The sequence below is a fragment of the Alosa sapidissima genome, chromosome 5, assembly GCF_018492685.1.
Source record: "Alosa sapidissima isolate fAloSap1 chromosome 5, fAloSap1.pri, whole genome shotgun sequence".
NCBI lineage: Eukaryota > Metazoa > Chordata > Actinopteri > Clupeiformes > Clupeidae > Alosa > Alosa sapidissima.
The window spans coordinates 23,621,873-23,646,001 of NC_055961.1; the positions used below are offsets into that span (position 1 = coordinate 23,621,873).

Below are 24,129 nucleotides of genomic sequence, written 5' to 3' on the forward strand. Positions count from 1 at the left end.
GGCATCGTCCACGCCCACTTTCTCCTGGTATGCAAACTGTAACGGGTCTAGTGCATGGCGTACCTGGGGTCTGAGCATACCTAAGACCAGCCGCTCCATTGTCTTCATCACATGTGATTTGGAGCATGTTATAATCCTCGCTGCAGAATTCTTGGAGTTGGTGGAGTAGTTTAGGGATTCCAGACAAAATGGAATTACAGTAGTCAAGGTGAAGGCGGGATGTCACATACGCATTGATAGATAGATAGATAGATAGATACTTTATTGATCCCCAAGGGGAAATTCAAGAATTCAAGATTGACAAGGACTTCTGCACTCTGCTGGGTGAGCGCTGGGCGAAGCCGTGCAATGTTCCTTAGATGGAAAAAGGCACTTCGAGAAATACTGTTAAATGTGCACACTAAATGAGAGTGTATGACACCAAGGCTCTTGACCTGGTTGGAGCAAGGGATGGTGGTGCTGCTGCCATCTACAGAAAGCGCCATGCCAGGAAAACTGAATTGCACGAATGTTTAAAGACCGACATGGGTTGAGATTATGCCTAAAGAAGGTTGAGATGCATCAGAGAAGAATGTATGTCTAATCCGTAGACGGGCTCTGAGATGCATCAGATGCATGCATTCATTCATGCCAAGTCATTCAAACTTTATTATGTCACATCCTGGGCAAAGGTTCAAAATTGCTTAGGCCAATAGTAATCTGTATCTGAACGTTTCAGCCAATCATGATATTTTATTTGGGGGCGGACTTTAGTCACAAGCCTATCATCTTTCACGAGGAAAACACGGTTAGGTTGTGACGTCCCACTTTTCCAACCCTTTGTAACCCAATAACCTAAATTCTCCCTCAAGACGTGTTATTTCGGTTCTCTCTCCTTTCTATTTACGGTAAGTTATCGGTATACTTTAGATTACTATACTGAAACAGCATTTCTTGATGGTTTGCACGTAGATCTTTGTAGTGTAGTTAATCTGAGGAACTGGATGTCTATTATCTAACCGTAGCTAGCCGTTAGCTGTCGCTAGTTAGCGCGAGGTAATGCTATGATCAAGATTTTATTAGCTGGCTTCGTTATTTTAACACCCTAAAGGCAAAAGTAGATCTGTTGTGTTTGTATTCCTCAGTTAATGCACATCTGCACGCTCGTTATGTACAGCTTTTTGCCGATCATATACATTCCGCTCGCACCCTAGACCAGCTGTTAACTTTGTTCATTGTGTGCTACCATATCTATGGTTAACGTTAAGGTATAATTGTTAGCTAACGTTAGCTAGCTCGACCACAATAGCTGCCATTGTTGAATGACTACTTGTTGTCTGAGAGGGGACTTTCCGTAATAAAGTTGGTTTATTCATCCTGTAGCATTTACCTGAACTGATGATTTGAGTGGTTAGATAGCTAACGTTATCTATGTCAAACTGAACAGATACCAAATCAGTCGGGGTTTGTGTCTGCGTCACTGGATCAAATTTGACCAAACAAGTATTATTTTCTTTTAACAATCCATTTCAAACACTTACACCGTATTTATCAGATGCAAGGCAACAGAGGGCCCCGTCCGGACCAGCAGAACCATGCTCCACAAAGAAGGCCCAATCACCAGGACCAACAGAGGAAACCAGGCGGCGATAGCAATGGACAGCACTCAGACAATAGTGAGCAGCCAAGCGCAAGTATGAAGCAAGGACACTTGAACACGTTCATAGTTATTCTTATTGCATATCCGTGTGATTGAGAGCTACAGCGATGTCTAATGTGGGGCGTAATAAAGTCGAGCCTTCATGTGCACATGTTTGTAGATGCTGGCATAACCATCGACCTTCAGAACTTCCGCAAGCCCGGAGAGAAGACATACACGCAGCGCAGCAGATTGTTTGTGGGCAATCTCCCCAATGGCGTCACAGAGCAGGAGGTGGAGAAGCTCTTCTCAAAATATGGCAAACCATCTGAAATCTTTATCAACAAAGACAGAGGATTTGGATTCATCAGGCTGGTAGGTCTTTTTTTGTCTCCCTTTCTCTCCCAGACTTTCTGTCTGCAGTTAAAGGCCCAAGTGAAGCTCCCATAGAACAAGAGTGTACACTGTTTAATTTGTTGACAAGACACACGTTTAGTAATGTCTTATCTCCATTTTGTAGGAAACCAAAACAATGGCAGACATAGCCAAAGCAGAGCTTGATGACACCCAGTTCCGTGGGCGTCAAATCCGTGTTCGGTTTGCCACGCACGGCGCAGCACTGACAGTGAAGAACCTGCCACAGTTTGTCTCCAACGAGCTCTTGGAAGAAGCCTTCTCCATCTTCGGGCAAATTGAGCGTGCTATCGTAATTGTGGACGACCGCGGGCGTCCCACAGGGAAGGGGATTGTAGAGTTCACCTCAAAGCCAGCTGCCCGTAAAGCACTGGACCGCTGCACAGATGGCGCTTTCCTGCTTACAGCGTAAGTTATCAGAGAGAATGACATGCATTTTTGTTTGTTTTTTAACAGGATTGTCTGAATTGTATCTGAAAGATGTAGACTGTGACTTATCTGAGTAAAGATTTAAAGATTCATTCGAGTGTATCTTTCTTGAATCCACCTTGATGTGGTTGTGTCTTGGTGAACACTATAATGTTCTTACTAGGTTAGTAGAGCAAAGTGGTATCAAAACCAAGGTAATACGATTCAGTCATAGGAAGTAATATGTATACTATTAATAACATGTTTTTGTACTGTAAGCGGCTTTGGATGAAGGCATCTGCTAAATGAATGAACGAATGAATGAATGAAATGATCTGTAAAGCACATAGAGGTAAATGCTGGTGTTCTTCATATTGTTCCATAACAGATTTCCCCGTCCAATTACCGTGGAACCAATGGAACAGTTTGATGATGATGAGGGACTACCAGAAAAACTTGTCACCAAAAATCAACAGTTCCACAAGTATGTGGAACCAACTCACTAATGTTCTGGTTCTGTAATGGCATTTGGCATTATATTTGTGCTATTGTAATACTACAGTACGTCAAGTCATTCTCCTGAGAACAGATATTAATTGTTGATTAATAACAAGCCCTCACTCGCTCTTTCTTAGTCCTCTTTTCTGTTCTGACCCCTCCATCATGGCTGTGCCCCACCAGAGAGCGAGAGCAGATGCCACGATTTGCCCAGCCTGGCTCGTTTGAGTACGAGTATGCCATGCGCTGGAAGGCCCTGCTGGAGATGGAGAAGCAGCAGTTTGAGCAGGTGGACCGCAACATCAAGGAGGCCCAGGAGAAGCTGGAGGCCGAGATGGAGGCGGCACAGCACGAGCACCAGGTCATGCTCATGAGGCAGGGTGAGTTGACGGGCCTGACTTTTTTTTTTTTTTTTTTTTTTAAATACAGGGATGGGGTTCCTGTTTGTCTCGGTTTTGCCGGTTGGCAGATAGCTGCAAATTTGTCCCACGTTATGTTTTGAATGAAGTGTAATGATGTTGCTGTTTTTTTTGTGTGACTTCCCTTGCATCTTTAAGCCATTGTGACTGGCTAGTAGAAACGACCCCCCCCCCCCCCCCAAACACACACACATACATTTGGTATAACAGTGTGACATTGCAAAAGAAGTTAACACTGAGAATTTACTCTCTAATCTAATACTGTATTTTAAAACATTGTTCCTACTCTTTGAAAAGACTAAGCTGAAAGATTAATATTTGACTTGTTTAATCCATCAGACCTGATGCGTCGTCAGGAGGAGCTGCGTCGCATGGAGGAGATGCACAACCAGGAGGTGCAGAAGCGGAAGCAGCAGGAGCTGCGTCAGGAGGAGGAGCGGCGCCGGCGGGAGGATGACATGCGCCTCCATAATGAGGAGATAATGAGGAGGCAACAGGAAGCTGGCTTCAAGGGTGGAAACTTCCAAGAGAATGTGAGTGTCCTGTGTGCATCTCTCTCTCTCTCTCTTTCTCTCTCCACCCCCCCCCCCCCCCCCCCCCCCCCCCCCACCATGTGTACACACAATCCCAAAAGTTGTTTTATGAAAATGAGTAAGATCAGGCATAAAATCCAATGTGCATGAACATGCAGCTTCATCACAATTTCTATCACCTTAAAAGTCAAAGTCTGCTTTTTTGTCAATTTCTTCACATTTCTTCGAAATTACGTTTCTCACTATCCCACGGTGAAGACGAGACATATTTTACCAATTAGGTCCACAGACAAACATAACATTCAAGTAAACAATAAATGAGTAAATAAGAAGTCACATACAATGAAGAAATAAGAGCAGCAAAATTGGGTTGAAATTGTGCGTAGACAGTCAATATAATAGTGCAAAGTCAGGCCAATAAATGGCCGAGGTAGTCCTGTTTGTAAGTAAGCAAGTAGCATAGTGGTGCAAGTTATGTAAGAGCAGCAGAAGTGTTGTGGTCAGATGAGCAGGAACATCTCTTGGCTTTGGTTGAACTTCACATTCACTTGCTGTGTGGCCTGTGAGTTTATTAGAATCGGCTGCTGTGTAATTTATGTTTTATATTAATACTAATATGCTAGCTTTTGCCGGCATGTCACAGAGAATTTAAAAGTGGGCTGATGTATTAGATCTCTCCATACCGAGAGCTTTGAAGTGAATGAGCTTGCACAGGCGAAGTAACAATGCTGTTAGCAATAAAGGATATGTTGAGGATTGCCACTGCATTAGGTGCATCCTACAGACATTCTGTACTACTCTGTGGAAACTGAACAGCTTGTGAGACGCTAAAAGCTGTTTTATGCTTCTGCATCGACTCCTTGAATATACGCCGGCGTGAACCTTTCAAATTATGCGTCTTCTGTGTCAGAATGGTGGACTCCATAGACTGCCGTTCTGAAATATTAATCTTATTTGTTTGACCTTTTGCTTAGATGTTTAAAAAGTTATCGAGAAATAGACAGTACATTCCAATGACCTAGTTATTGTAACCAGAAGATAAGTCTGGGGTTATTTGCGAGGTGTCTACCAGCTTATTTATGTTGTGTTAGCAAGCAAACTTTCCCACAACTGGCCACAAAGTGCTGCTTGCTGGCGAAGTGCTGATTACTGACAAATAGACACTTTACAAACAGACAATCCTGTTATTGTAACCAAAATATGTCTGAGTTTATTTGCAAAGCTTATGTCAGTGAGCTAGCATGTTGCTACACCCCACAGTAGGCTGCTTGAAGCAGCCAGTTATCAACACAGCTATTAGCTGGTTTGATTTGCATTGAGCTCAATGAGCATCAAACCAGCTAATAGGCTAACTGAAATAACACCCATGCCAATCTCTAGGTATGGTGAAGGGTATGTGATGATGTGGGGCTATTTTAATTCCAAAGGCCAAGGTAACTTTATCAGGATGCACAGTATTCTGGATCCATGAAATAACTAGCCTTTAAAAATAAAAATCTGCCTGTCTCTATGGGAATTTAACATAGGGGTGGGAATACTTATGACCCCTGTATTTTAAGGAAGAACATTTATTTATTTATGATGCATTATTCATTCACTAAAAAAAATTGGTGTCCTTAAAGGTTCGATATTTCCTCATTTTCACTTAAGGCATTAAGATCAATTTCCAAAAGATTTTATATTCCTCTTTTCAGTCAACTTTAGCATGGGTGCCAATACTTTTGGCCATCACTGTAGCTTACATATACTTACATATACAAAAATGTATGTATGTATGTATACACACATATGCATGCAAACATGCATCCATGCATACATACATACATACATACTGTACATACATACATGCATACACACATACATATACTTACATATACAAAAATACATATATACACACACACATATGCACGCAAACATGCATACATGCATACATACATACATACATACATACATACATACATACATACATACATACATACACATACGTGCATGCATACACACATATGCACGCAAACATGCATCCATGCATACATACATACATATACATATGTACATACATACATACTGTACATACATACATACATACATACATACATACATATACTTACATATACAAAAATACATATATACACACACATATGCACGCAAACATGCATCCATGCATCCATGCATACATACATACATATACATACGTGCATGCATACACACATATGCACGCAACCATGCATACATACATACATACATACTGTACATACATACATGCATGCATACACACGTACATACATACATACTGTACACATACACATGTACACATAAAGGCGCATATACACTAGTGCACACATACATACATACATACATACATACATACATACATACATACATACATACATACCTAATCTCCTAATAAGGGCATTAATGAGAGAGAAGGTGCATTAATGAAAAAAAGTGCAAGTCATACACTTGGGAAACATTTACATTGGTCACCGGATTGCAAGTAAGATAAGAGGGATGCCTTAAAAAGTGGAAAGGAAGAGATAGACCATAAGGAACAAGGTAAGCTGTTCCAGTCAGAGGGGGCTTTGAATTTGAAAGCACGTCTTCCGATTTCTTTAGACATATTTGGGACAGAAAAAAAGACATGATCAAGGTGTCTAAGGCCATAAGTTGACCTATATATGACTAAATGTTGCTTCAAATAAAAAGGATAATTAAAAAAGATACATTTATAAACAAACTGAAACCAGTGTAGCTGTTGTCTGGCCTTTGGGGATAAGAGGTTCAATTGCTGATACATATGGCAATGATGGGTTAGGAGCGGACATCTCAACACAAATCGGCAGAGACTGTTATAGACAACATTTAGGGATTTAAGGTGTGATTCTGTTGTACTCATATAAACAATGTCCGCATAATCAATAATAGGAAATAAAAGCTGAGTTACAATTCTTAATCTAATCTGTTGTGTGAAGCAATTAATTGAACAGTATAACAATCTTAAGTTATAGTTTACTTTTCTCACTATAGAGTCAATATAAGGCCTGAAAGAAAAAAAAAGGAGTCGAGCCAGAGGCCCAAATATTTAAATTCCTCAACATTCTCCATTAATGTACCCTCTGAGAATTTAATTGTTATACTGTTACCTTGGATATGTCGGGCAGACCTAGTGGCAAATAACATGCTGTATGATTTTCTTTTATTCAGTATGAGTCCATTATCTGAGAACCACTTTTGAATAGTATTAAAATCAAGTTGCAGTGAGGATTGAATCAAATTAATTTCATGTTTTGAAGAATAAATAACTGTATCAGCAGCATACAGGAGAGTTTGACTGTCCAAACACATTTGTGAGAGGTCATTAATGAAAATGGAAAACAAAAGAGGGCCTAAACAAGAGCCTTGTGGAACACCCTTTTCCATTATCGTGAGCTGGGAGAGAGCACCATTGAAAAGTACACACTGACGTCTGTAGTGAAGATATGAATTAAACCATAAAAGGGACTGTTCAGAAAGACCAATGTTATGTAATTTATCAAGGAGAATATAGTGATCAACCAGATCAAACGCTTTGGTAAGATCTATAAATATTGCTCCAGTGGACATATTATTGTCCAAAGAAGATGTAACATCGTTTACAAATTTAGTGAGAGCAGTAGTGGTGGAATAATTGGGCCTAAAACCTGATTGGTTTGGAGAAAGAATAGAAAACTTATTAATATATTTAAACAGTCTCTTGAACATAATTTTTTCAAATACTTTTACTACATTACTAATAATTTGAGATTGGTCTGTAATTGTTAGGATCAAGTGGATCACCACTTTTGTACAAAGGTGTTACTCTAGCACACTTCCACATGACTGGAACTTTGCAAGTAGATATGGATAAATTAAATAGATCACATAATGGATATGCTAGAACATGAGAAGCAATCTTGATAAACTTCATCTTCAGACCATCTATACCAGCACCACTTACAGATTTAATTTCGGAGATTGCCTGCTGTACCTCAATGGGAAGTATTGTGGTAAATGAGAGGGAACTGTTTGCTACATTACTATGTATGGGGTTGGAGTAACAGAAATCAGGTGGGCATAATTTACAAACTGAAGAAAAATGCTGATTAAAGGCGTCAGCTACAGAGGTGGGATCATTTATAATATTATTATTTATTCTTAGTTTTGTAAGGGAATTCTTATTAGGTTTATTCAGCAGGCAATTCAGTTTTTTCCAAAAATGTTTTGGATTTGTAAAATCATTTGACAGTGATTTTTATTTTTTTTTATAGTAGTCAGATTTGGCCTTTCTTGTTTTAACAGTACACTCGTTTCTTAATCGCTTATATTCAATCCAATCTGCCAGACCTTTTGTTAAGTGGTATCTTTTCCAGGCTTTGTCCCTTTGCTTAAAGAGATGTATTAAGTCACCAGCAATCCATGGTAAATGCCTACCCTTCACTTTGACTGATGCCCATGGTGCATGTTTATCTATAACCTTTAGTACCTCAGTATAAAAGAAATTCCAGGCATCATCAACATAAGGAATTAATTCCAACCTGTTCCAATTAATACATAACAAATCTTGAATAAATGCATCATTATTCATATTTTTGAATTGTCTTACCTTGATTATTTTAGGTGGCAGACGAGGTAGCTTTATTTTCCAGACACAGAAGATAACTGAGTGGTCACTGAAGCAATCAGATAGAACACCTGAATCAGCAATTCTGTTGGGATGCGTGACCAGGATCCAATCTAAGGGCTTCTACATACTCGACGCACCCGACCGGTAGTGTGACACCGTGACGTCAAAATGACGTAGATCTTGTTAGCCAGGTAGCGCGAGGTAGCGCACCACTCTTTTCAGACGAGCGCGACAAAGCAGAAACAGGAAGATGGACTAGTTCGAGGCCAAGCGAGGGTTGCAGTGTTTTGTTACAGTCGTGAATTTTTAATAGTTTGCTGGATAAGTTAACAAAGTTACCAGCGAGAGTTGCAACACATGGAATTAAGAGGAAAGAATAGAAACCTTTTATTTTCAAACAAAGGATATCTATTAAGGCCTGATCAAAATCTCTTTCCACTTCAGGAAATTACACAAACTCAGCCAGCTGCAAGCTAGCTAGCGAGCTAACTAAACTGTTTAAATTATTAAAAATTTCCCTCGGGATGACAAAAGTATCTATCTATTTATCCATCTATCTATCTACTTGTGCGCACACCTTGGAAACTAGATGATTATGATGGTGGTAGTTGTGAATAGTAGCAACCAAAGTCTGAAGCACCATCAAAGAGGCTAGATAATAGCAGAGCCCGTTTACATTCTCTGCTACTAGTGTTTCTTAATGCAGCTTCTTCTGCTGTGTAACATAGTTAGCGTTAATCTTTTCACAACAGCGACACCTCTGTTCAGGAGAATATTGCAACTAGTGTCGTGACCACGACGCGCGAGTATAAATGGTTACTGCGCTTCTGTGATGTCACATTGTCGTGCTACCGGTCGGGTGCGTCGAGTATGTGGAACATTTAAGAGAGACCTAGAGTTCCCCTCCACTCTAGTGTGCTCCCGTATTAATTGAGTAAGATTTAGGCCTTCAAACTGATTCCTCTCTTTCAAAGACCTATCAAGCCAATTTCGGTTGAAATCTCCCAATACTATAATTTCATCAGAACAATTTAAGTTGATTGAGGCAAAAGCATAAAACAACCTTAAAGGCTCTGCTACTGCCACTTATGTCTCTTAGCTTATGTGTGTGTTTCTTCCTCAATCCAAAAATGTAGCCTACCTTCATTCCCATTCCCTTTTCCGAAGCTGTAGCCTACTACGCTAATTAAACTTTTCCACCAGAAGGTTGTGACAGAAGAAATATGGGCCGTACCACAGTTTGATGTTATTTCCCATGCTGCCCAATTGTGACAAAATATTGTGAACATTCCAATAGGACTTCAAATGAAGACAATCTTCTCAATCATTGATCAACAGCAATGTCCAAAGTATGATTGCTAAAGCAGTAAGGGTGGGAAAAATAATCGATTTTTAGATGCATCGTGATTCATCGTGATTTCGATGCAGATAAGTTAATAATTGGAATTTTAACAATGAAATTAGTTCGCCTGCTGCAACATTCTGTTAGCCTCCTGCAGAGCGCTACCTTTCTGCTTGCCGGCTCTCTGCTATACACGCATGCTCACCAAACACATGTGCGAGTTGTTTACAAAGTTTAACTACTTCTATGAGGTCGAGGGTAAGCTGGACAAAACCTACACTGTGTGTAAGGTAGAAAATCAAGCCCCACCCTATCCGAGCCCCAATTTGGCTAGTAATGATTTAAAAATAATAAAAAAAGGATTAAATAATAATACTTAAAAAAAGAAACAAATGGTTGATCAAGGGCCCGGCCCAAGGATAGTGTCAGGAAATAACCTTTTTTTCTAATAAAATATTAGAGAAGGTCATTCATCTGTTGATTATCTTTAATGGTCATCACAAAAGTAGGAAGTCTGAGTTGCAAACTCAAAAAATTGTTGCATCGATAATCGGTTTAGAATTGAATCGTTGGCCTCTGAATCGGAATAGAATCGAATCGTGAGGTGCCAAGAGATTTCCACCCCTATAAAGCAGATTTGTTAAATGATATCCAAATAATGTCAATAAACACAGACACAGCGTTAGCGACCCGTTCATCGGCCCTTCATTCCTTCCCCTGTTCTCCCTGGCCCCTATCTTGCCTACGTGGCTTATAATTGTGGCCGGTCACAGGCGTTTTTGTTGTTTATAATCTCCTTTGAGATCTGTGTCAGGATCCATCACACCATTCATTGAACTTGACCTGTTTACCCTATGTTACCTCACTTCCGCTTTAATAGTGGTTTATATATGCAGAAGTAATTTTCTCACAATATGTTATTTCTGGGGTAGCTATAATAGTTCTTTCTGAGAATCTAGTTCCTTCATCATTTAACTACACTATGCTTTATAAGGGTTACCAACCTACACGTTGCTCTTTAATGTTACTATCCACAGATCACGCTGTAATACTCTTTTTACACAGGAGGTGGGAGTGTTGAGTTGATAACACCATATAGTGACCCTCTGCTTGTCAGATAGTGTTTGGTGCAGATTGGGGACAGAACATCACATGTGTAAGGTCCTGTGTGTGCTGGTGAAATGGGCCCAGAGTAGGAGTAGAGAGGAGAGAAGCAAAGTTGTTCCATGCAAAGAATTCTGTACTTTGAGCACTCCATAGACTCGTATCATATTTGATTATAGTTGAAGCAGGAATGTATTTAAAGCCTGTAATTAGTTTGACAGCTGAGGAAAAATGTAATATTGAACCAAACTCTTAGCATCAATGCCCCCACTGTTCTTCTGAAGTCGCTTGGAGTCACTTGAAGTCTCTGAATTCTGTGGATCAGCCAGTATGTAATTGCTAACTGTTAAGACTGTAACATATAAGATATTTCATAGATTTATTGCCAGGGCACCGGACAGCTTAGGCAAAAAACAAACCAAGGAAAATGAAGCTAACTTGGGTCTTTTTAAATATGTATTGTTATGTTTGAGTAATCACTGAAAATATACCCTTTCTTTTGTCCAGCAAAGGGAACAGGAAATGAGGATTCACATGCAAGGTGAGATGAACTTTTTTAACTTTACATTCAGCACTGAGACTTGACGGCACCATCTGCGATTGTGGCAAAAAGTTAATTGTATCTTGCTCAACAGCCACTAGAATTGCACCCTTTCTTTACTCCTTTTTTTTGGCACACACACTCATAACACAAGGCTATAGGACCACAAGGAACAGTATTTGACTAAGTGTATTGAGTAGCACCATAGGTTGTACCTTTAATGGCACCAGATTTAATCAGGTTTAAATACATGTTTCCAAATTAAATGATTCATCATACTGATGGGTATGTTTGTTTGTCTGCGTAAAGGTGCTGGGATGAACAGGAACCCACTGGCAGGCAATGCTGCCCAGCCAGGAACAGGAAACAATGAGGTGAGACAGACGTTAGCGCTTAGCAACCTGTTGGACTGCTATGAGTTTCTGTTGCATATATTTACAATTTTATGGCCCTGCATTATATTAGTGTTAAAGGAGAATTCCGGCCATTTTTCACATAGATATCTGTTTCTCAAGGTCACCGAATACTGTCGAAATAAAAAAAAAATAAAAAAAGGTGCTACCTAGCTAGAGCAGCTAGGCAGATACACTCTGGAAACATGATTTTAAAGATGCCCCCAGAGTCTAGTACTGTAGCTGCCTGGCTGCAGCAACTTGAGCTAAGGTAGCACTGATCTGTTTTATTTCATATCTACAGTATTTGGTGACCTCGAGAAACCGAGATCTATGTGAAAACAGTGCTTTAAAAAGCAGCAAACAAAAGCATCTGTTTTATACAATAGCAACATGTTTTCATATATAAAGGTTTATGTTTTGTTTATTAAGATGATGCATTATATATTGTGCATTAAACTGGCAAGAAATAGTATCAAAATGCCTGAAACCAGAGGCTTTGTGACTTTTAAAAATGCCAATTCAAGCCGCTCACCTGTCAGCTTAGTGTTAATCAGATTCAGCACAGTGTTTATGTTGAAAGTTACAGGGGTAATTAAAGTGGAAAAATTACTTAAAAAGCAAACAAGGCAACTTGTTGTGCACATGTTCTCTGTGAAGCTTCCTTTGTTGTGGAGTATTTCAAACACCATTGAGATTGCATTACGTTAATTGGAGCTGTTTAAGTAGAACCTTGAGAGAAAGCACTTTAATATGATTTTATTAAGTATTATTCTTATGAAGTTGCATTTCTTCTTTTGTTTGTAAGAAATACATAATTAACACAGTTTAACAAATTTGATTCCCCAATTTTTAAATTTGAACTACAACTATTTTGCACTCCTTTCCTATTTTCCTATTCAGGCACTCCATCCCCCTTTTTACGGGTCGTATTAACTCTTAATCTCTTGATGTGTCTTTCCAGGGTGGTGGTGGTGGTGGTGGTGCAGGGTTGATGGGAAACCCTCCCATGCCAGTTGGAGGAGCCCTCTTCCCAAGGGGTCCCCCAGGACCTGCTGACTTTGCCCACAACAAGCGTCGCCGATTCTAAGACTGTTACTGCCTTTTTTTTTTTATCTCTCACCCTCATTTTTAAGTCCCTTTGTACACTGTAATTTTTTTCACGTCAAGTTCTCGACCACAGACAGAGTATTTGTAAAACTGTATACTTTTTTTTTTCTTTTCTTTTTTTTTTTTTAATTGAAGTACGGAGCTGTTTTCATTTCTAGATTCTGAGTTTCATGCTTCCTTTGTATAGACATGATTTGCTTTTCCGCTTTGTATTTTGAAGATCAACATACTTTTATATAGTAGTAGGTACAGTCTGGATTATGCTTTTAACAACCTTTATTAAATCCAACATGTTTTGGGAAAAAGTGTGTTTTCTCTTGAAATGTTTCTGCCATGTTTTTAAATTGTGATATATATTGCTGATAATGAATAACCTGATGCACATTCATACTTAATACACTCGATGAATTGGAGTGTGTTTGCTCTACACTATGGACTACCTGAAAGCTAGTGATGCATTGTTGGGCAACTGGTCAGATAGGGGAGTTTAGCTTGCCTGCCTGACGGCTCTTACACACAGTTGCGTTCCGTCAACGCATGCCAGTGGGTGTTCCCGACGGTAGCTATGCAAATGACTTGAAGTAAAACCGTAATGTGATTCGTTGGTGCCGTCCGTAGATTGGCCGATGCCGTCTGTCGGTGCAGCAACAGCTGAACTTCTCAACGCGAGCGACGAGAGAAACGCGACGCGACGCGACGGACCCACAATTCAGTTCGGCAACGGATGACGTGAGCCCATGTAAAGTGAATGGGATGCGTCTCCAGCAACGCAACGCACGCAGCTGTGTGTAGGAGCCGTGACCACTTGCCCAACAATACAACGCTGGCTTCCATAAAGTCAAAAATAAGGCAATGGTCAGCTATCCAGAAACGACACAATTCTGCATTTTCTTACCTCAGAGATGCATTCTTAAAGGAGAATTCCGGTGTGATATTGACCTAAAGTGTGTTGAAACATGATACCGAGTGTGAACGTATGTCTCATAGCCCATCTCGGCTTGTCCCCTGCACTCTTAAATCTGGCGCTAGTTAGCCGATGCTACCAACAGCAAAATATTACAACAACAAAAAGAATTCAGTGGAAATGCATGGATTCCAGTTTCTTCCAGTAGCAGCAACTGGAATCCATGCATTTCCACGGAATTATTTTTGGAATCTGATCCCTTATCATACCTGTTCATTCTTACTAGTCGCTCGACTTATCGTGACTAAATTCAAGATGGCTGCAAACGCTAAACTTCATGAAGATACAAGATGATTTATACAGACAGTAAGTAAATTACCAGTGCTCAAAGTTCTCAATGTCTCTCTCAATTCTTTAAATGTCAGGGCCCTCGGAAGTCTACCAATGAAGTGTGGAGATACATTGAGCCTCGCAAGTGGTGTAAAACAGTGATTTATTTGCATGGCTAGCCCGATGCCGAAGCGCCACCATTGAAAAAGCTGTTGGTAGCATCTGCTAACTAGCGCCAGAGGGACAAGCCGAGATGGGCTATGAGACAAACGTTCACACTCGGTATCATGTTTCAACACACTTTAGGTCAATATCACACCGGAATTCTCCTTTAAATTCATTACATTCCTGAGACGTGGGAAAAAAATATAATGGAATGTTTTTGGCCCAGTTATCCTCCTCAACCTTATATAGTCATCAGATATGTGACACATAATTACTTCTCACTATAATTAGTGTTGAAAGATACTTTTTCCACGATAAAGCAAAATTAAAAAAAAGTCATGAGCAAAACATTTTTCCAAATGCCAAATGTGTGATTGGATAAGGTGAAAGGTCTCCAGTTTTTGTCAATGTTGTCAGGGAGTTAATTGAAATTAATACAATTGGGCAATATCAATGAGCGCAGTCTCTTTGACGGACCCCTTGCCACATTTAATCTCCGCTAAAAATAATAGTGTCGAACAGCCTCAGATGAGTCTTATAGTTTTTGAACATTGGAGATACTACCATTAAGATTTACAATGTCACAACTGTGATACTTTGTCTGGTCAAAAAAGGTCACACTCTTAATATTTGATTGGACTGCCTTTTGCTATAATTATGGCATGCATTCACCTCCCTGAACCATGTTTGACACAGTTTGAGGCAGATGAATCCTGGCATTGTCATGGATGTATCATAAATATTTGATTGTGATCTGAAGACTCCAGCTCTACCCTATTCCAGAGCAATGGGTACGAGTTCAAGTGTAAGAAGCAGTGCCCCCATAATGTCCACAACACAAGGCTCTGGAGGCAGTGTTCTAGGGTTGTTTGAGGTGGAGGCTCCGGAGGCCGTTTTATAGGGTTGTCTCAGTCAGGTGGAGGCTCAACAATGTTATGTGGCTAACAAATGAAGCTAGATGACTACAGTACCTCAATACAGAATAACCAGGTAATCCCATCAATGGATTTGTCCTTCCCTGATGGCAGAGTCATATTCCAGGACCACAATGCCGGGATTGATTATGGAAGACAGGTTCTGGGAGTCAGGTCAACAGAGTCCTGACCGTAAACTTATTGAAAGTCTTAGGAATGCGAGAATGGAGAACATTTTACAATGTGGTTTGACTTTCCTGACGTCTATACAAGATCTCAGCAAAAAATGGAACTCTGGATGGAAATAAATGTTGTCATGTTGCCGGTTAAAACAATGCCATGGCAAATGGGAGCAGCAATCAAAGCTAATTGTGGGCCAATGAAATGAAATTTTGGAAAAATATTTAGGCAACTTTATTCTTGGGAGGTTGGGGGTTGTAATACATGAAGATTAGTATTATGTGAAATATACATGTTGTAGTTCTCATAACAATCAGTTTATTTGTGCCAAACCAAACAATCTTGATTGTTTATTGTCATGTCGCACCTCAACATACCCATGAAGAACGGCATTTCGTATTTTAGTGTGATGGACTTATGCAACAGTCTACTGGATATACACCAACGTGACCGATATTACTTTATTTAATGAATTATCCATCTTTAGAGAGTTTTGCTACTTTTTGGTATTCAGTGTACCTAGGTGTTTTTCAGCATTTTTGTTACTGGCTACTGGATAGCACACTGGCATTGATTGAATATTTCTGTTTTTTTGCATGTTTGTCACACTTAAATGTTTCAGATCAAACAAATTTAAAATAGTCAAAGATAACACAAGTAAACACAAAATGCAGTTTTTAAATGAAGGTTGTTATTAAGGGAAAACAAAATCCTAACCTACATGGCCCTGTGAGAAAGTGATTGCCCCCTAAACCTAATAACTGGTTGGGCCACCCTTAGCAGCAACTGCAATCAAGAGTTTGTGATGACTTGCAATGAGTCTTTTACAGCGCTGTGGAGGAATTTTGACCCACTCATCTTTAAAGAATTGTTGTAATTCAGCCACATTTTTCACACAGGGCCATGTAGGTTGGGATTTTTCCCCCTTAATAATAAAAACCTTAATTTAATAACTGCATTTTGTGTTTACTTGTGTTATCTTTGTCTTATATTTACAATTGTTTAATGATTTGAAACATTTAGGTGTAACAAACATGCAAAAAAAATAAGAAATCAAGAAGGGGGCAAACACACACCACTGTATATTCACATATGAATCTGCTTCAACACTTTTGTGGACTGATTATATTGTGTGCATCATTGCCTGTTGATTATTCACCATGGAGAAATATACATCAAAACAGTTGGAAGGTTTAACATGAGCCAAATAAATATTATAAAACACAAAACTTTAATAGAATAAAGGCAGAGAATGGAGCATATCCTTAAAATCAAGGTAAAATGACCCTCACTCATCAGCAACTGCATAATATACATACATGTGCGGTGACTTTCAATAAAATAATAAAAGATATTGGTAACACTTTACGGTACCCATCATAACTAATGCTTTAGTTGATGTGTTGTTCATGCATGAGGTCATGAATTACAGACTATGAACTCATATCAATTCCTTATGATTCATAAGATATAAAGGAATGAAGTAATGCATAAATCATGAATTAATTCATGCATGAATTCATGATAATTCATAGCCTGGGTGCCATTCCGAACTTAGTCCCGCCCCACGGGAAGTTCGGTCTGGCATTGCTCCATTGTGGTGGAAGTATGCTCGCCCTAAATCGGGCGGACCAATCAAATCAGGCTTTACGATGATGGACAGGTGAGCAACAGCGCCTGGTCTATCACGTCATCTGAGCACGCTTAGATTAGGCTTATGTTTGAAACAAAAACGCTGTGGCTAGAAGGATACATGGCTTTTAAGACCCCATATGGAAAATTCATATTATTTAATGAGGTTGTATCACTGAAAACGATTATTTCTGAAAACTTTGGCCAAAGTTGAGATGTGGGAAAACTGGTGGTTTCACTTTCATCAAGGGAAAACAGCGCTGTTGCATTGTGACATGTTCCCTTGTTTGTTTGAAATCTCTGATTGACCACCTGTTCGAAGGATTTGCGACAGCCTTTCCCAGCTGTTTAACATGTTTGTAGCATATCACTGTTCAACAGAATTATTTTTAAAAAACGGAGGGGATATAGGAGAAGAAGGATGGTTCGTGTGTTTTCTTCCTACACCTCACGGTAAGCTATTTTGTTGCTCTGATTGGTTAAATCTATCCAATTGAGTGCAGAGGCATTCCCCCCCTGTATCGGTTGAAACACGCCCCATAATTACGTCCCAATGGAGCAGTATCAGACTCATATTCTGACTAGAATTTGAGTATGACAACGTCAGGCTAGATAATTCATGTACCCTTACCGTAAAGTGTTACCAAGATATTCATACAAACACAAAACTCCCACCAGCGTTAATGCATTCAACCCTACACCCTAAGTTTCAGCAGTGGGTCACTTGGGTTTGACTCTCTTGGCACCCTCTGTATAGTCTTCCTGACAGAGTCGGTAGCCCCAGTGCTGCAAAGTCTGTCTCACCACAGGGGAAACAGTGTGGTTGTCGTAACCACAGCCCGACCGTACAATTTTAGTGATGAGGTTGTTCCTCCAGCGTCCTTTCACCCCGGCGCACTTTGCCCATCGGCTGATCTGGCGTTCATCATCTTTTGTGCGGCGACCCTGATAAAACCTTTAAAAGACAAGACGTGCACTGACAGAATGCAGACAGCAAGAGCGGTTTTCTATTCACAGACAAACAATGTCTTTTAGACTACATCGTAGTTCTAGATGTCTACTGGGGAAACTTAAAATGTCTCTACAGTAATACGATACGTTTCACATATCTATAACACTATCCACTCCCCACATCTGGCATTCACTGCATTCATAGTGGTCTGAAAATCCTCCACAGGGAACCTTTGGGTTAAGGACACTACACGTTGATGAACCATACCACAGTTCACTTGTTGGCCTGCCAAGAATCTGGTGGACCAAACTCCTTTCAAATATAATTCCAACAAAGACTGAGCCAAGATGAAATGTCGCAACATCAGGTTACCTACAAGGCCATTACACCATACACATCATGATGAAACTGAACCCCTTCATATTCCTGATTCAGCTGTGGTGATGGAGGTTTACCTGTGGTCAGCACTTACCTGCAGTACCACTGAAACCAGCCATAAGGGTCCTGAGACACAATCCAGCCACTGCTCTCCCACATCTCTAAACTGCCTCCACACTTCACCTCATACGTGTTCACACTGGTCCTGTAGGTTGGTGAGGCCACCTGCATTGAAAATAATCAAACTGGATGAGAAATGTGTGTATTAGTCTGTTTAAGTCTTGGCTAGTGAGCTAAATGGGGTCATGCTGTCCACCCCAAAGCATATTTGTGCACCCCTACATCCTCCCTTTTCCCTGAAGCAACCAAAAAGTTTGTTTGAGGTGGCAGAGGCAAAAGACTATGGAATGCCCAAGTCAATAATAAAATAAACAAATATGAAACAGATCCTGAAATAAATAAAATGAGACAATACATGATTTAAAGGTTGTATCAGCGATTTCAGGCTCAAAAAAGACCCAAACATAAATGATCACATTCATCTAATCTTTCCTAATGATCCACTAGCTGTCTGTCCCATAATCAGAGGCTCGTTGCACAAAAGTAGGATCAAGACATCCAGGATAAGTGACTGAGCTGAGCTCAATGAATCCAAAACAAGAGCGTCCAGGCTTAATTGGTTGCACAAAGACCAAGCCAGGATGAGCAGATACGGATTCATCAAGCCAGGTAAAACCGATCCTGGATAAGTGCGCGCTCACGGCTCCCTCAAATAGACCACGCCACCGATCACAGATCCACTGATTCACCATGGCGAGTGGGTTTTCTCTGTGGCCCTAATATTCCGTCATTTTATATATAGCCTTATAGTCTATCCAAAATGATTGAAATTAATGATCACAAACGTTTAAATAAGGACAGTGGGTCTAGTTATATGTAAGGGATAATGTATAGAACGCTGGTTATTATTGGGAAAATAAGTCCCGACAGGGCGAACCGGACCCCGACGCGCAGCGGAGGTTGCACGGTCGAGGTTGTAAAACGGCCTCGACGCGAAGCGGCGGTTTAAACCTCGTAAGTGCATTCATTTCTGTGAACAGACCACCATGGAGTCCATCCCGCTTATTCCACTGTTGCAACTTGCGTTGTGTTCATTTCCTGTTACAATTTAAATGTTTTAATCGCTAAAACTGTCTTGTTTGTAGAACTAATTTCTTCCGACACATATCAACTAATTTCTCAACTTGCAGGACAAACTGCCGTTACTAGTTTTAAATGGATGGTTGCTACAGCCAAAGGCCAGTCGTTAGTTCTATCCCTCCCGTTGTCAAGCGGGCGTACCCCAAGATTTTGATGAACTTTAGCTTTGAAACATCGCTATTTTAGGCTACTTAGCCTGCTGTCATCCATCTAGCTAAAAGCCACCTCTGTCATATGCTACAATGTTGCCAACGTCTGCATTTTACAGCAATAGCAAAGCAATATCTCCAGAGCAACACTGAATCACTGAATATATAAAGCAACACTGAATATACAAGAAGGCTCTGAAAATGTCTGGTGTAACGCCTGTAGGCTGCATGGTCTTTACTCATTATCATCACCCGGGGAGAAGAAATACTCTTTTCTGATTGGTTGGTGGGGTGGCTATTAATTCTGAATAACGGGACACCTATGAAGTAGATCTGGAGCCTGTTGCACAAAAGCAGAATTAAGACATCCGGGATAAGTTACTGAGCTGCGCTCACCTATGAAGTAGATCTGGTAAAAAAAAAGTTTAATCACCGTTCCATATCAATGCATATGAATGGTAACTATAACAACCATAGTAGGATGACGGTTGAGCCTGGAAGCAGGCTTCGCAACAATGGAATCAACTGTAAACAAGCTAACTGTCCATGCTATCGCTGATAGGGCCAAAGAAAGTTGTACAAGTCTTCTTTTTAAACGGAACTGCTTGTTTCCCCTGGTGTGCTACAAAGGCATGGCTATTGCCTATAGTGGCAACCGGGTGATAAACAGGATAACGGCCTTCGAGGTGTCCTGTTATAGCCTACCGAATTAATGGACTTGGGCGGAGGCAACTCTGCCTCTCGCCCTCGTCCATTAATTCCGTATTCAGGACACCTCGGTGGCCGTTATGCCTTAACCTACTTAATGTCCAGTTCAGTGTCTGACTCTGAGAAAAGCGTCTCAGAATTACTGAGGGTGGTCCTGAGAACACAACGAATAGATTCATCAACTTGCAAATAGAAGTGAATTTATAAAACACACTGGATATTACATCAACACAGTTAGTTTGCAGGGGTGTAAAATCACACAACGTGGTGATCTTAGAATTGTAGCAGTTATCCATTATAATTGCTTGGGCTACAGGATACCATGCTACAGTTTGTTATTCCAACTTAAAACTGGGAAGTGAACATCACTGGCTTACCTGTTTAGAAATGTTTAAACCTTCTAGCCAGTCCTCGGGAAGTTCCTTAAAGACATCTTTGTAGTTTTGTTCTGCAAACCACCACCCAAATGAAACTTGTCATATTACCTCAACTGTTGTTTTAAATGTGTACAAATATGCAATGCCACTAAATACAGCCCATGCAATATTTATGCTGCAATCACTTTCAGAGCTGCTGGTGGTATAAGGTATGGTATGGTGCAGAATACACCAGGTTTAGCTGGAACTGAGGGACAGCTATAACTAGTGGCAAGCTAGATCTGTGAATTATGAGGATGTACTGTACATCACTCTATTCAGAAAATGTCGGTCCAAGTTAGTTTGCATGGCTCAGCTTTTGACATCACCAACTCCTTGTTACACTGAATAGCTTCTCCTTAAAGGTTTTTGTGGTATCTAGACAAAGCTGGAGCACACTGCACAAACTGTACCTACATAGTTGAAAAACGTTTCAAATGATTACAGGCCAATAAAATTATAAAGCATTCATGCAACAAAACAGTCATAGTCAGATGACAGAAGACAAATATTTGTACATTTGTAATATTTGAACTGTCTATCCTTAATTGGCATAATTCTGAAGGATATCAGACGTTACTAAAGCCTGCCATAGAATCCAATGGCAGAGGACAGAAGTTGAATAATAAGAAGAAGAAAAGGAGGAAAAGGCGGAAAAGGCAGAAGTAAAGAAAAGGTACCAAGTTCCCTGTTGGCCTCTAATAGCTAAATTTGAGATATATGGGTTCTCTGCCTGACCGTAATGAGAAAAGCTACACACAATGGATGTCTACATACTTTGCCCCCAACTACTGGTGGCATGCTACCAAAACATTGACCAAGTTATTACAGTATTGTGTGTGTGTGTGTTGGAGGGGGCTATTTGTAGAAGATTTGAACAACTTATAGACTATTTGATGACCTTTTTAATGGACAAAAAAAGTCAAGAACATGTTTACATGTCATTCATGTTTTCAGTTAGCCATGTGTTGTGCAAAAAGTGTGGATATGCATTGCAGTGCAATGTTTGCACCATAATCACTGCCAATGTTCTGTGACAGAAAAAAATTGACAGAAACAAATAGAAAAAACAACAGAATCCAGCTGAGTATGTGTGATGGTCAGTCTTACTTGTGACGCTTGAGTAGATGGGTCTGAAATAGGTACCCCCAAAGCTGCCTGCTTGCAACACTTCCTTAGGAGTCATGTTGGGCCTGAACTCTGGGAAGTCTAAGGACGAGAAACATCATTCATCACCATTCAGTTTGTCACAATATAATCAAGGTAGGCCTATTTCCCAGAACGCTACCTTTGAACACCAGCTGTCCTTTCTCATTTTTCTTCACTGCAGATGTGTTCCTGGAGTCATCCTTCATCTTCTCCTTGCCCGATTCTTTAGATTTACGAGTGGAGCTTTGAGAGGCTCTTGGTTTATTTAGAATTGTATCCGTTGCATCTTTTTTCACTTTTTCAACGTGTGCTTTCTTCTCATTGGATGCTGGGGAAATGTGAAGGCCTACAGTTATTATGTAAACTTAATGCATACAACTCAACTTACATTGGGCGTGACAAGAATTCGGTAAAGGAGCTTACAGACCTAGGGAGGATAGACACGAAAAGTGAAAGATGCCAGTTGATTTTACACAATAAAGCCCTGGTGGTTTTAAATGACTCCAAAAAGACAGTCGTTATTATTGAATAGTCTACTTACATGCACTTCCATGTGTTTTCGAACTCTTTCCCCTCGTAACCTCACAACTTAACAGGCTTTTTTTTCTAGTCTTCTTCTTGCTGGCAGTTTCTTCCTCGTTCCCTGATGATTTTCGCTTTACCTTAGACTTGATCAGAGTTGTATCCATTTTTAGATGTATAGGCTAAAAGTCTAAATCGTAGCTTCGCTTTTGGGTGCAAAGAATAAATACCCCCTAGGCTAGGCTACTTTGTCTCTGAAAATTCAGATGCATTTCTTTCAGTGTTACAAAACATTGCCGCTTTCGCTATTGCGCATGTTCGGTGGATATCAAACCGTGACGCAGTTTCCGCGCAGCACAAATTAGGCTACCATGAATTCTCAAAATATGCAGATTACATCAACTCAATTCAAGTCCGCAAATTCCCAGTGAATTGTTTTCTGATATAGTGCTAAATCTCACTGATATTTCCTTTTTTTATTTTTTTATTTTTTTATTTAATTTTAACTAGCCTAAAAAAGTTAACATGTAGGCCTACCATGCGATTGGAAAGCTGCAGTTTTCATAGATCTGCTTAGGCCTAAAACAATTAAATTAATTGCTCATTTGCAAAAACATTGCATTTTTATGAATGTTCAAAAATCATGTTTTGATGTGACATTTGTGACATTTATAAGACATTTATATGACAAACTGTAAAATACATCTAATCAATTGTATTGTACATAGTGACATTTATAAGACATTTATATGACAAACTGTAAAATACATCTAATCAAAACAACCCAACATAGACTTGATTGCTGTTAGCCATTTATGCAAATACATTATAATGTTTGCAAATCAACTCTTCAAGATTCAAGTAGTTTCATGCAGGCTTCAAAGTGATGCAGGCTTTTATATGTTAAGCCTTCTCCTGTTTTCAGTCACTTTTATCATGCAGGCAATGGGTTGTGTGGATAGAAGTTGAGATGTCTGTGAATATGGTGTTAAACCTCATCAAAGTTTCTGACATAAATCTTCAACCAGGTAGTCAATAGGACCACTTCATAAATCATGCATATTTGCCTTCTAAAACATGAAGCAAGTCAACAATAGTCAAAACAAACACAATCATAACCATAGATAAAGTAGGCCTGAGTAGTCTACAGAGGATAAAAAATAAATCAACAAGACCCGTGAAATTTGACTGAAAACTAACAAACATATTGTCAGTGTCACAAAGTAGATTTATAGCCTTGTGTGTGTGTGGATGGATGTAATCAATAATAACCAAGTGAATATGCACACAAATAATACTCTAAGACTTCAATAGCCCATTGTGAAGTAAACTCTTTAATGTAAAATTGTAAAATAGATTAACAGTTCAATGATCAAAACACAAGAATTGTATCCTGCTTATATAAGTATTAAATGCGACAATAAATAAATCTTGAATCTTGAACTAGATGAAAATTCAAAAAGTTTCAGGTTTTTTTTATATACAATTGAAATGACTAATTACTCAAAATGC

The 24,129-nt window shown here is 39.7% G+C and overlaps 2 protein-coding genes across 6 annotated transcripts; one reads left to right on the top strand and one right to left on the bottom strand.

The window, feature by feature from the left end:
- Positions 1 to 757: 757 nt before the first annotated feature.
- Positions 758 to 13,323, top strand: nono (non-POU domain containing, octamer-binding). Of its 3 annotated transcripts, none has more exons than XM_042092357.1 (10): positions 758 to 887; positions 1,535 to 1,673; positions 1,800 to 1,993; positions 2,139 to 2,440; positions 2,829 to 2,924; positions 3,122 to 3,318; positions 3,697 to 3,890; positions 11,483 to 11,516; positions 11,826 to 11,890; positions 12,873 to 13,323. In XM_042092357.1, exons 2-10 carry the CDS (start codon positions 1,535 to 1,537, stop codon positions 12,996 to 12,998), a joined length of 1,347 nt encoding a protein of 448 aa, XP_041948291.1. In that variant the 5' UTR covers positions 758 to 887; the 3' UTR covers positions 12,999 to 13,323. The 3 variants fall into 3 exon arrangements, with proteins under 3 accessions (XP_041948291.1, XP_041948292.1, XP_041948293.1); XM_042092358.1 differs by having other exon boundaries at positions 12,879 to 13,323; XM_042092359.1 differs by having other exon boundaries at positions 1,535 to 1,655.
- On the bottom strand, positions 9,270 to 22,916 carry zgc:113208 (uncharacterized protein LOC550591 homolog). 3 transcript variants are annotated; one of them, XM_042092362.1, is made up of 7 exons: positions 22,637 to 22,916; positions 22,235 to 22,423; positions 22,057 to 22,155; positions 20,908 to 20,978; positions 18,568 to 18,698; positions 17,851 to 18,098; positions 9,270 to 9,415 (listed from the first exon to the last, which is right to left on the bottom strand). In XM_042092362.1, exons 1-6 carry the CDS (start codon positions 22,782 to 22,784, stop codon positions 17,864 to 17,866), a joined length of 873 nt encoding a protein of 290 aa, XP_041948296.1. In that variant the 5' UTR covers positions 22,785 to 22,916; the 3' UTR covers positions 9,270 to 9,415; positions 17,851 to 17,863. The 3 variants fall into 3 exon arrangements, with proteins under 3 accessions (XP_041948296.1, XP_041948295.1, XP_041948297.1); XM_042092361.1 differs by lacking the exon at positions 9,270 to 9,415 and having other exon boundaries at positions 17,689 to 18,098; XM_042092363.1 differs by lacking the exons at positions 9,270 to 9,415; positions 22,235 to 22,423 and having other exon boundaries at positions 17,689 to 18,098.
- Positions 22,917 to 24,129: the final 1,213 nt, after the last annotated feature.

What these genes read in the sequence shown, in the direction of transcription:
- nono (XM_042092357.1), top strand. Translation starts at nt 1,535, where the DNA reads ATGCAAGGCAACAGAGGGCCCCGTCCGGACCAGCAGAACCATGCTCCA. An exon ending in AAAAATCAACAGTTCCACAA is followed by an intron (nt 2,925 to 3,121) that starts GTATGTGGAACC and finishes GTGCCCCACCAG; the next exon opens with AGAGCGAGAGCAGATGCCAC. An exon ending in GGTCATGCTCATGAGGCAGG is followed by an intron (nt 3,319 to 3,696) that starts GTGAGTTGACGG and finishes TTAATCCATCAG; the next exon opens with ACCTGATGCGTCGTCAGGAG.
- zgc:113208 (XM_042092362.1), bottom strand. Translation starts at nt 22,784, where the DNA reads ATGGATACAACTCTGATCAAGTCTAAGGTAAAGCGAAAATCATCAGGG. An exon ending in GAAAACACATGGAAGTGCAT is followed by an intron (nt 22,424 to 22,636) that starts GTAAGTAGACTA and finishes ACATTTCCCCAG; the next exon opens with CATCCAATGAGAAGAAAGCA. An exon ending in GTTTAAACATTTCTAAACAG is followed by an intron (nt 18,699 to 20,907) that starts GTAAGCCAGTGA and finishes TTTTCAATGCAG; the next exon opens with GTGGCCTCACCAACCTACAG.